General features: G+C 39.5%; 1 protein-coding gene across 1 annotated transcript in view; it reads right to left on the bottom strand.

The window, feature by feature from the left end:
• LOC124597229 (nuclear factor NF-kappa-B p110 subunit) overlaps positions 1–13,679 on the bottom strand; it is a 100,860-nt gene that overhangs the window by 31,440 nt on the left and 55,741 nt on the right. The window contains exons 11-13 of the mRNA XM_047135925.1: positions 11,246–11,313; positions 2,261–2,382; positions 1,363–1,477 (exon numbers count right to left, since the gene is read on the bottom strand). Of these exons, the coding sequence (XP_046991881.1) occupies positions 1,363–1,477; positions 2,261–2,382; positions 11,246–11,313 (305 nt within the window). The remainder of the gene's footprint in view (positions 1–1,362; positions 1,478–2,260; positions 2,383–11,245; positions 11,314–13,679) is intronic.

Genomic DNA, 13,679 nt, shown 5'->3' with positions numbered 1-13,679 from the left:
ATTGAGAGACCGCCACTCACTTGGTCTCCAATAATGGCCCCCAACTCACGGCGTCATCCTCTCACAACTTCTGTCAGGCCAACGGTATCAAACATATTCGTAGCCCCCTTTCCGCCCTTCATCCAATGGCGTGGCGGAGAGGCTTGTCCGAACTTTGAAACAAGTTGACAAAGGCGGTCGACACATCTCCAACCACGGTGGGCCTCACCAGCCCTTGCAGCGTTACGCCCCCGGCACGGCCCTGTGGGCCCACGAGTATGGGCACAAGGCAGGTTGGACGCCTGCCACAGTCGTCGTGACCAATGAGCGACATGTGACGTCGGTGCAGACGTCAAAAGGATTGGAGCGCAGTCATCATAATCAGCTCCACCCGCATGCCCCTGCGGAACTCTAGCCTCATCCCCTACCTCCTTTGGGTACAGACATGGTCCTCGAGTCGCCACCCCTGCCCCCGGTTGCCATCTCCCCGCGGGCCTGCCGTTGGCCCTCCCAGCCTCCAGAGTGATTGGCAGCTCCCTACCCTGCCCTGGACTCTGGGTCGGCCATCAGTGATACAGCGGGCATCCTTTCCTCATCGCCAACAGCGGCCGACGAGCCTGGCTCTTCTTCCCACTGCCACCCACCTCAGCATCGTCTGGGGCGTTCTGCCCCTATGCGCAAGTTTCAGGGGGGGAGGGATCTGGTACAGCGGGCCATGGAATTTGAATCTGCGCCAGACGATATGGACATCGAAGACCCCTAGAGGTCTCTGCACCATTGCGCTATAAGCCGTGGCGGCGCGCGTCTCCTGGCACATATTTAGTGTGAGGGCGCCACAGTGCGACATGTGGTCCCAGTGAGCAATAGCCCCCAATCATGGATTTAAGCGCTTGCCTTTCATTCAGCCAGTCAGTCTAATCATGCATATGTCTCAGTACATATCGCCTCACCTTAGACAGTGTATTTACTTTCATGTTCTGTTCACGAGTGGATATGGTTGTCTAGTTAGGTTTTCTTGTGACTCGGTTGTTTCATTCTTCTTGTTGTTGCCGTCATAAGGTCCTTCGTCGGTCGTGTCCATCTTCTCCTGTTTGTGTTGTTCGTGGGTACCGCCGCATTTTCCGTCACGTCATCCCCACGACCGTTCCGGTCGCAGTTACAAGATAAAGCAAAACGATTTTTTGAATATGTCGGACTTTGAAGGAAATTGCAATGGCGTCTTATATGGCTGTATATTATGAATGCTGGTATCTAACTAAATCCTGGCACATCCTAGATCTAGTGCTAGTAAATTGCTGTAGGGACCTGTGTAACACATATCCAATAATAAAAATTAAATAGAATACTTGATAACTGAAGTTTCAATAAATAAAAATAGCTTACCTGCTGGCTATCATTTGGGCAATTTAGCAAATAATGCTGTGGTTCCCTGGCCAATACATCCAACATGTGTCTTAGTAAGACTTCTTGCTTATGGAGTATTGCAGCATGAAGTGCACTGAAAATCCAATATTGAAAGATTATTTTTCCAAAAAATTCCGTAGCACAAATAAAAATAATAGTAGTAATGTCTTCTCAATCATATCATGCACTGTGCATACATTATTTACAAGGAGATGATAAACCAAATATGTAGTAGCTCTCAAAATCTGAATATCTGGGTAACAATCAACATAAAGAAAATATATAAAAAATGATTAGTCCAATCCTAAATGGTTTTTACACGGTTCATGAGACCTAAAGCTCTGACCAACTCTGAAGTTTTCCTCTTTTGTTCTCCGAGTTAAGTGGGGCAGTTAGCACTCTGGACTCCCCAACGGGAGAACAGAGTTCATGTACCCACCCAGCTATTACCATTTCCTCCCTAAATATCTGAAGGCAATGCATGGGATGATTCCTAGTCTTCCAGCTATCCTAGATGGTGTTCATGACATGTGTGACCCAACACTAACATTAGTCAGAAGACAAATTATACTGGATATTTCTTACATAATGTAATGGAAATATTGTCACACAGCACAATAAAACTGTTTCTTAAGATACAGACTATGCAATAAATATAAATGCAGCCATCCCATAAGGGGCATACCTGGCAGTAAAGCAATAGTTTCTCAAATAATTTGTGGCTGGTTGTGGTCTGTTAACTTTCTTTCTATTTGCATTACTTTTCTGCTGATGACTTTACATTTTATTTCAGTTCATCAACACCAATCAAATTAAGAGTCAATGCTTCAATTTACCAGATTTAGAAAACTAAGGAACAAAAAGCTACTGTACTTACGTATTGCCATCATGCGATTTCTGACTGAACATTTTAAGAACTCTTTCTGTAAATACAGGCTTTCTCAATGAAGCATTTCGCTTCATTTCATCCACTATTTGTCGAGCAAGCAGGGGTTCGTCCTGAAAATTTAAATTCACTTGTTAGGTAGTGCTGAACACTTAGTGCATGTAAGAATAATTATTCAGAACAACAAAAAACAGAAACAAAAGAAATTATATTTTCTGAAGGAGATTTTTGCTTTCCCCTTGTCCTTACAAGAGTATAGTCCCCCCTCAATGTACGGTAAAAAAAAAAAAAAAACACCTCTTCCTTTACAAAGCTGACATCTTTCCTCCTCAAGGAAGAATGAACAATTCAGAATGCTAAGTAATAGTTTCCTCTACTTTTAAATACATGTAATAGCAGTACTTGAAATTTCAACTCCTGAAGGTAAGCAAGCATTGTCATTATGTAACTTTACAAACTGCAAAGTTATTCTGTCACAAGGAATTTGTGATGGAAACACTACCAGTTTGTTTCTTTATCGGCTCAGAAACAGTCTGGAAAGCTTGTAAGGGTGTTGCATATTAGGATGCCCGAGAAATAATTGTTAAGAAAAAAATTGGATACATTGCACCATTTCTAATTTAATTTGCACTGAAGTTAGCCAATCAGGTCATTGCACACACGAATTCAAGCAGCCTACCAGAGATGATGTTGCCAAACATGTTCCTCGTTTAGTTTCCTCAAACTGAAAAAGATGGTGACACAAAAACTGCACTCAGTTTCAGCTAGCCGAATGAGGAACACACACGGCAACAATGCCTCTGGCAGGCTGGTTGGATTTGCACACATCACCACCTTATGGGCTAATTTCAACCATTGATTATTTCTCCACACAAACTACCCTGCAACAGCATTAAAAGCTTTTCAAACTGTTACTGGCCATCCTGTACTAATGACAGAGGCTATCCAATCCAAGACTACAGTTTATAAATTAATTTCCAGGCATTAGAAACCATAAACGACAGATAATGTCTGGTATATCTAACTTTTGGCTTTGAACAATTTCAAAATGTAAGCACAGTTACCTGTAATTGTTGAATGCAGCATTTTCTTATGTAATAATACTGACAGAAGACTTCGCCAATCCACCACTGTTCATCGTAAACACAAGCCACTATGTCTTTATTTTGAACAACCAGTTGTACAAGTTTTCCACACTGATGAAGTTCACTATCAGGTGAAGTTGGTGTGATCTTACACTGTGAATGGGCTACAAAACAATGAAAAGATTGAGTGCCTTTAACCTTCTGGAAAGTGTTGTACCTTTCCTTCAAGACACTGTCATAGACTTCTTGCATTTCCTCACATTGTACGAAAACATAGGTAATTGCTTTGATATGTTTTTTACAGATTTCAAACATTTCTTGAGGTGTTAAGATTGTCATCGGTCCCCTGCAGACTTGCTTTCGTGACGGCATGCTTTGTTGTATCCCCGACACCATCACAAGCATTCTTCCCATGGCATGAAGCGAAAAAGTGCCATTCTACATCAAACCCAAAATCATCTTTATGAAAGGACATGTTTCTAATTTCTTGTTTCTGTTTTTATACTGACTTGCTACCCTATCCAAAAAGTAAATCAGCTTTTTAAGGAAGGGTAGTGCTGTTTAACGCAGTTTGTTAATTTTAGTTGAAAAATGTGCACTACTGTAGTGTTGTGTTCAAGGCAGTCACTTTTGACACAAAAGCTGTGGCTCATTAGTTTATCTTTATTTTTATAATAGAATACAATTGAATGAACTGTGGCCTGTTTATTTACCCAATGGTGCCCTTGTACTTCATCTTGAACAACAAAGGAAAAATTTTCCGAAAAGTCAGCAAGAACTAAGCATTCATCAGCTGCCAAGGTTTGCTTTTTGTCTTTCAAACATTTACTTTGAGCTTTTGCAATAAAATGATGCATTTTCAGATTTTCAAGGTTAGCCACCAACACTTCAAGAAACTCTTCTCGTGATTTTATGACTGTCACCATTTCAGTTCTGTCTTGTGTCACCCATTGTTTGTATTTTATATTGTCAGGCATCAAATTGTCTTCCTCGGATTCTTCAAACGTCAAGTAAGCCTTGTTTGCCTGGACAATCTTCACGTTTTCCCCTGATCATACAATTGTAACTGTCAACACTGCATACCATAACTTCCAAAAGGTCAACTCAATTGGCCCCCATCTATCATCAACTTTACGTTCTGATGATACAAACAAACAAACACGAACATTATGGGTGCAAGATGCCCCTGCAACGATACACCATCTTGGCCTCAACTCGCAAAACTTCGATCTACCAATTTTATTGCCGGGATTTTTTTTTTTTTTTTAATTCAGTGAATAGTTCCTTTAAATTACACAATATCAGACTTTTTTGTCTTTGAATCTTAGAACCATTTTCTCTCACAGAAGCAAGTCTTATTTTGGCAGACATCAAACAGCTGTTATTGTCATCGTCATAATACTTAATAACTTTATTGATTGTGTTTTCACTACCAAATTAGATGCACTTTTCTTTTGTAATCCTGGTAAAATTCCCTGTTCTTTTACTAATTGCCATGATAACTTAAGAAGATGTTCTGACACATTAAATTCATCACTAACTTTTGCTCGATTCCAAGAATTTGGCAGTAAACAGATATCTTAATTTTATTCTCTTTGTTTGAAGTACTGCATTTAGTTTTTAGTTTTTCTATCAAATCATCAAATTCAGTTGGTGAAGTTTTAGAGCTTCCATCTGTTTTAGTGCAAATTGGATTTTGAGATGAATCTTCCAAATTCTTTTTGACTGTAGCTGTCACTTTCTCACTTTTTGTATTCAAGGCACTTGGTCTTGTATCTTGACTTAGTTTTCTAATTTTACTAGCAGGCAATATACCCAGGATTTCATAAGCTGTATCTACTTTTTTAATGGTTGCTGATAAATCACAAAATGCTGTATCTGAGGTTTCACTATCCTCTCTCTTGTGAATTACAAATATCTTAGAATAACATGTTGGACACAATGATTTTCCTGGTAAGAGATTCGCAAAAGGGCTTTTATTTTTAGAATAATGATCAAATGTCATTTCTTGCAGACCTTTTGTTATAGGTTTCTTATGTATCTCAGAAGGATCCATGCAAGACTGACCAAAAAGGTGACAAAATTTTTTTAAGTATTTCATTTCACGGTACTTGCATGTTGATTTGACCTCTGGGCCGATTCTTAAGTAAAGCAACAATTTGTTTCTTCACTGTAATATTCAATTAAAGTAATTTCTTTCGGATACACTCCATACACATTTTTATGACAAGTTTCATTAATAACAACACCAACAGAACCCTGAGACACCAGTTATCAACTGCACACTTCAAGAACTTCTAGCTAAATAAGTGTGAGTAGACAATTGTTGGTGTAAGGAGGAGGACAACAATCAGACTTGTATAGGCTTGCAGATGCAATTGTTAGCCTGCTGAAACAATTGCCACAGCACTGTTTCAACAAATAATTATTAGCTAGTGTAATGTGGTGTGTTGCATTATGCAATTGGTATACTTTATTTGATTAGCCTACCAGGTATCACAGGTATTTTTGATTTGTGTTAGTAATCTTTTTTCCATAACTTCCAATTGAATCTCAACATTGAAATTTATACTGAAGTTTGATATCATAAAGGTCTATCAACTGTGAAATTTTCAGATTCTTATTTGGTCCCCTAACAAAGACCCCCCCCCCCCCCATCACATGGACCTTGCTGTTGGTGGGGAGGCTTGCGTGCCTCAACAATGCAGATAGCCGTACCGTAGGTGCAACCACAACGGAGGGGTATCTGTTGAGAGGCCAGACAAACGTGTGGTTCCTGAAGAGGGGCAGCAGCCTTTTCAGTAGTTGCAGGGGCAACAGTCTGGATGATTGACTGATCTGGCCTTGTAACACTAGCCAAAATGGCCTTGCTGTTCTGGTATTGCGAACGGCTGAAAGCAAGGGGAAACTACAGTCGTAATTTTTCCCGAGGGCATGCAGCTTTACTGTATAATTAAATGATGATGATGTCCTCTTGGGTACAATATTCCGGAGGTAAAATAGTCCCCCATTCGGATCTCCGGGTGGGGACTACTCAGGAGGACGTCGTTATCAGGAGAAAGAATACTGGCGTTCTACGGATCGGAGTGTGGAATGTCAGATCCCTTAATCGGGCAGGTAGGTTAGAAAATTTAAAATGGGAAATGGATAGGTTAAAGTTAAATATAGTGGGAATTAGTGAAGTTCGGTGGCAGAACGAACAAGACTTTTGGTCAGGTGAATACAGGGTTATAAATACCAAATCAAATAGGGGTAATGCAGGAGTAGGTTTAATAATGAATAAAAAAAATAGGAGTGCAGGTAAGCTACTACAAACAGCATAGTGAAAGCATTATTGTGGCCAAGATAGACACGAAGCCCACGCTTACCACAGCAGTACAAGTTTATATGCCTACTACCTCTGCAGATGACGAAGAAATTGATGAAATGTATGATGAGATAAAAGAAATTATTCAGATAGTGAAGGGAGACGTAAATTTAATAGTCATGGGACACTGGAATTCGAGACTAGGAAAAGGGAGAGAAGGAAAAATAGTAGGTGAATATGGACTGAGGCTAAGAAATGAAAGAGGAAGCTGCCTGGTAGAATTTTGCGCAGAGCATAACTTAATCATAGCCAACACTTGGTTCAATAATCATGAAAGAAGGTTGTATACATGGAAGAACACTGGAGATACTAAAAGGTATCAGACAGATTATGTAATGGTAAGACAGAGATTTAGGAACCAGGTTTTAAATTGTAGACATTTCCAGGGGCGACAAACAACCTATTGGTTATGAACTGTAGATTAAAACTGAAGAAACTGCAAAAAGGTGGGAATTTAAGGAGATGAGACCTGAATAGACTGAAAGAACCAGAGGTTGTACAGAGTTTCAGGGAGAGCATAAAGGCACAATAGACAGGAATGGGGAAAGAAATACAGTAGAAGAAGAATGGGTAGCTTTGAGGGATGAAATAGTGAAAGCAGCAGAGGATCAAATAGGTACAAAGACGAGGGCTAGTAGAAACCCTTGGATAACAGAAGAAATACTGAATATAATTGATGAAAGGAGAATATGCAAAAATGCAGTAAGTGAAGCAGGCAGAAAGGAATACAAACGTCTCAAAAATGAGATCGACAGGAAGTGCAAAATGGCTAAGCAGGGATGGTTAGAGGACAAATGTAAGAATGTAGAGGCATATATCAATAGTGGTACGATAGACACTGCCTACAGGAAAATTAAAGAGACCTTTGGAAAAAAGAGAACTACTTGCAAGAATATCAAGAGCTTTGATGGAAACCCAGTTCTAAGCAAAGAAGGGAAAACAGAAAGGTGAAAGGAGTATATAGAGATGTTATACAAGGGCGATGTTCTTGAGGACAATATTATGGAAATGGAAGAGGATTTAGATGAAGATGAAATGGGAGATATGATACTGCGTGAAGAATTTGACAGAGCACTCAAAGACCCAAGTCGAAAAAAGGCCCCCGGAGTAGACACCATTCCATTAGAACTACTGACAGCCTTGGGAGAGTCAGTCCTGACAAAACTCTACCACCTGGTGAGCAAGATGTATGAGACAGGTGAAGTACCCTCAGACTTCAAGAAGAATATAATAATTCCAATCCCAAAGAAAGCAGGTGTTGACAGATGTGAAAATTACTGAACTATCAGTTTAGTAAGTCACAGCTGCAAAATACTAACGCGAATTCTTTACGAACGAATGGAAAAACTGATAGAAGCCGACCTCGGGGAAGATCATTTTGGATTCCGTAGAAATGTTGGAACACATGAGGCAATACTGACCCTACGACTTATCTTAGAAGCTAGTTTAAGGAAAGGCAAACCTACGTTTCTAGCATTTGTAGACTTAGAGAAAGCTTTTGACAATGTGGATTGGAATACTCTCTTTCAAATTCTAAAGGTGGCAGGGGTAAAATACAGGGAGCGAAAAGCTATTTACAATTTGTACAGAAACCAGATGACAGTTATATGAGTCGAGGGGTATGAAAGGGAAGCAGCGGTTGGGAAGGGAATGAGACAGGGTTGTAGCCTGTCACCAATGTTATTCAATCTGTATATTGAGCAAGCAGTAATTCTGTCAGAGACAGCAAAGGACTTGAAAGAGCGTTTGAACGGAATGGACAGTGTCTTGAAAGGAGGGTATAAGATGAACATCAACAAAAGCAAAACAAGGATAATGGAATGTAGTCGAATTAAGTTGAGTGATGCTGAGGGAATTAGATTAGGAAATGAGACACTTAAAGTAGTAAAGGAGTTCTGCTATTTGGGGAGCAAAATAACTGATGAAGGTAGAAGTAGAGAGGATATAAAATGTAGACTGGCAATGGCAAGGAAAGCGTTTCTGAAGAAGAGAAATTTGTTAACGTCCGAGTATAGATTTAAATGTCAGGAAGTCGTTTCTGAAAGTATTTGTATGGAGTGTAGCCATGTATGGAAGTTAAACGTGGACGATAAATAGTTTAGACAAGAAGAGAATAGAAGCTTTCGAAATGTGGTGCTACAGAAGAACGGTGAAGATTCGATGGGTAGATCACATAACTAATGAGGAGGTATTGAATAGAATTGGGGAGAAGAGGAGCTTGTGGCACAACTTTACTAGAAGAAGGGATCGGTTGGTAGGATATGTTCTGAGACATCGAGGGATCACCAATTTAGTATTGGAGGGCAGCGTGGAAGGTAAAAATCGTAGAGGGAGACCAAGAGATGAATACACTAAGCAGATTCAGAAGGATGTAGGCTGCAGTAGGTACTGGGAGATGAAGAAGCTTTCACAGGATAGAGTAGCATGGAGAGCTGCATCAAACCAGACTCAGGACTTAAGACCACCACAACAACAACAACGTAACAAAGATATTGCAGGCCACAAAATGGAAAAATTAAAAATCTCCATTTTTTAAAACAGTGTATTATTTAAGTGTATGCTGCTCACCATTGATACTCTACAAAAAGGAAGTACACCATAGAGTGTAACAGCAGAAAAGAAAGCTGAGAAATTAACCTTTCTTTGGAAAACTACTATTCAAAAATTGATTTTTAATTTGTGGCTGATAACTTTGAACTATGAAAAATATACTAAAGAATACATTCAGCTAAGTAATAATGATGTTAATTTGTAGCCCAGAGAGTGTTGAACTAAATACATTTTATCTGAAAGGCTTAGGACAATCCACTACTGAATAATTGTAAAAAATGTAGATGCTTGTAAATACGAAAAAACGCATGCAGCCTGGAACAAATATGGATGCCATTTCAAAAAAAAAAATTTGTGGCTACTAAAAATTGGGAAATTCACCCAGGAAGTATAATTTTTGAGATGGTCAAGCAACCAGTGCTGGACCACTTGGTATGGATTGACCCAACATTAAAATATCATATCACTAAAGTAGATCCTCAAAAGCATTAAAAAACCTCAGTCTAAGTTAACTTGTTGTGCAATGCTTATATTCAGCAATGTGTGTACCAAAGGCTTTTTATTCTCGGAATATGTATGCTCTTTAAAATGTGTTTCAAATGAAAATACTGTCTAACCTATGTAATACTCATCACATCCACTGCAATTCATCAAATACACACAAGTTCAGGAACATCTCGTTTAGCACATGCTTCCTCCCAAAGTGTCAACAGTATGTGGGCTGAAGCATGCGTAACACCCAGAATGAGTGGCGAGTGGGCGTTTAGTTGGAGGCACAGGCTGTGGTGATGGAAGATTAGCTGCGTCTTGTGTCCCCATATAATCAGACTAAGGTAATGTTTTGGCACTAGCTAACTGTGTTTCCTGCCAGCATGCTAAGATGAAGGGGTAGCTCGGATCGTCTGTAGTTGCGGAGTTCTTCAGTGCAGAGCAACCGATCAAATTGTTCGACTTCAGACTGCGACAAGCATGTGCTTGATAGGTGTGTATTTTTCGGTGGTGTGGGGTGAAGATAGGATGTCTTCTACTTCCGTACCCATTGCTCCTCATGTGCAGTCACTACGTAACTACATTTAATGTTGTCCAAGTTGATGAACTACATTGCTGAAATATCTCACTGGAATGATGTGAGTTTCATCACAAGCAGACTGAGGGTCACGTCTGACCCGGGAAGTCAATGCTTTCAGGATTCCATAAGCTTGTCAGAGTAAGCACTGATTTAGTTGTTTATGAGCAGATCTACACGGCACAGTTGATGCAAAACTTACGTAAGATGCATTTTATCATTTAAGAGTTTCCAATGCAATGCATTTATCTCAGTGCATACTTTGGAAACACAGGGTTATCAAATGCCATGGGAAAATATTAATTTTTTCAACACAATGTAAATCATTAATTAAATCATGTATTCATAAAATGCAAAGAACATATATGTATACTAATCTTTTGTTTTAAGTAATGAGACAACAGGATAATCAATATGTTTACACTGCACGTAATATCCAGCAGAACATTTACTGTCCACAAAATAAAGTTGCCCATTACATAAATGTTTGTTAAACACTACTGTGTTTTACTAGGTACGGTACTTTGGAATTACCATGCACTTGGGCTTTGTCTTGCTTTAGGACCAAGTTTTACAGCCAATTGTAAGGAGACTTATGTTTAATGTGTTCTCCAAACCATGGTGTAACTTTGTGTATTCCACATAAAAAATCATTGCCAGTTGTGGAAGAAGGTGTCAATGGGTACACACAATTGGAAAGATACAATGTATGTTTAGATCATGCGACATTTATGAAGAAATTCTGAGATACTACGAAACTGGACACTGTGGTTGGAAAATGGGTCACTAGCCACTTGTATTTATGCTACTCTAGGAAGTAAAGGCATGATTTGTAGGACTTTCAGTTTCTTTTATATGCACCTGTCTACATGTATATCTTTATATGTGTGATTAATTTTAGTACTTACTGGACAGTCCTTTACATTTACCGAGTCTGTTGTATGGTAAAATTTTGAAGGACCAACAGGTGTTTTGCCTGAAATAATAAAAAATGTAATCAACATCTAGTCACTGTATAATCACCCAAACCCAACAATGCCTCAAAATAACTATATCAACAGCAGAATAATCACATAAATTAAAGAAAATTCATTCTTGAAAATATAAAGGTAGATGCACTAAGGACAATCGCTGCACAGTAATGAAGCATAAGTGATCAAAACAGATAGCACAAGAAACAAAGCAAATGCAAGAAGACAGAAACTGAAAATACGTACAAAACGTGATTCTCACAATAATTGTTTCAGTGAATTTCCACTGTATTACATTTACCATAACTGAGCAGTGTTCAGATACAGTATTAGTAGTGTCCTGCCTGACACAGTCACATTGTTTAAATATCTGGGCAAAACGCTGGTAAGCGATTTGAAGTGGAACGAGCATGTGAGGACTGTGGTAGGGAAGCAAACTTATCAACTTCCGTTTACTGGGAGAATTTTAGGTAAATGTGGTTCATCTGTAAACAAGACTGCATATAGGATGCTAGTGTGACCTATTCTTGAATACTGCTGGAGTGTTTAGTGTCTGTACCAGGTTGGATTAAAGAAAGACACTGAAGCAATTCAGAAGTGGGCTGCTACATTTGTTACTGGTAGGTTTGAACAACACATTAGTGTTACAGACATGCTTCAGAATATGACATGGGAATCCCTGGAGGGAGGGCGACATTCTTTTCGAGGAACACTACTGAGAAAATTTAAGAGAACCGGCATTTGAAGCTGACTGCAGAACGATTCTACTGCCTCCAACATCCAATGTGCATACGGACCACAAAGATATGAAAAATTAGGGGTCACATGGAGGCATATAGACAGTCACTCTATTTGCTAGTGGAACAGGAGAGGAAATGCTTTTTAGTTGTACAGAGTACCCTCTGCCATGCACCATACAGTGGATTGTCGAGTATCGATGTTGATGCAGATACAGATGTAGGTAACATGCACACAACACTGACATCAAATAACTAATACAGTCTCAGACAACACAATTCATACAAGAAAACACTACACCATCAATATACAGTCTATATATTGACCCACAATCAGTCCTTAGATATTTTGGAAACATACAAAACATTTCCCTTCCTGGGCAGTCATCCTTGATTTAATACAAAGACTGCCCTTTAGCTGTTCAGAAAGCAATGCCACCTCTTTCCCCCACTCCGCATATACAGGGTGTTTCAAAATGAATATACACGTTTTAAGGCTTTGTAGCACATATTACATACACCTACAATTATAAATAATACACCAAATGAAAGAGAAACACAAACAGTTTTTCTTACAATTATTCAGTGTGAACACCGATCACACATCGAGTCGATAGGCGAGTTGCTCCAAAACAATGTGTCAGGAGTAACTGTTGCAATAACACTGTTTCTAAAGTCCGATAGATCAGCTGGTATCGGTGGTGCACACACACATGATCGCGTAAGATTGTATGTGAACGTGGAGGTCATGCATAAAATGCAGTGTCAACCAGCCCGTTGCTCCCAATCCACAGGTTGGGTACAATGTCGTTTAACCAGTCGCAAGGCGGCGCACCATCTTGCTCCCAAATAAAGATGTGTAATTCAGCTTCTTCCCATTGAGGCACGGGCCATAGCTGTAGCACATCAAGATAAGAAAAATGAGTTACAGTTGATTCACTGAAATAGAAAGGCCCATAAACTTTCCGTGGGGATATTTCTTGGGGCTAAGGGACGAAACGTAAAAGACTCGCACTCGTTCAACACATTTTTCAGTCACTCTTCGTCATTCCGTACTCTTCCCATTGCACACAGGTAGACAAACAAAACTGAGTTGCTCTTTCATTTGGTGTAATCAAGGAAAAAAATTTTTCCCGAATCTAAGCCGCACTTGAAATTTGAGACTCGAAATTCAAGAGGAGAGAAAAGCTTAAGGCCACACCTCCAAATCGAAACAAAGTTGATCCATTATAATATGAGACACAATTTAGGTCGAATGAATGATGATACAGCTACAGTAGTTTGGTTCGAGTCATAAGCTTAGCAGTTAAGCTTTACCAGGTAGCCATTGCTATGTGTCAGGCGCTCCATCCGTATTTATACGGGTACCCTTCCTTTTTCACGTGCTCCGTCTCGTTTGAATTGATTGCTTATTTTTCTTTGATCTGATAAGTGCCGTTCTCTTTGTTATAGGTGTTTACATCACTCTAAGCTGAAAATGCATTACTGTACTGTGTCATGCATTGTTTGTCACATTCTCATAATGAGTGTTTACGGCCTGTCACCGCTCGCAGCATGGCTTGCTTTTTGTGCGCGCTACCCTGCTATTTGTTGTTATTTACACTGCTGCTTTCTTTGATAATGATCTTTGAAAA

This window comes from Schistocerca americana, chromosome 1, assembly GCF_021461395.2.
Source record: "Schistocerca americana isolate TAMUIC-IGC-003095 chromosome 1, iqSchAmer2.1, whole genome shotgun sequence".
NCBI lineage: Eukaryota > Metazoa > Arthropoda > Insecta > Orthoptera > Acrididae > Schistocerca > Schistocerca americana.
The sequence above is the reverse complement of the archived record's forward strand: the minus strand, read 5'-3'. Positions and strand labels throughout refer to the sequence as shown.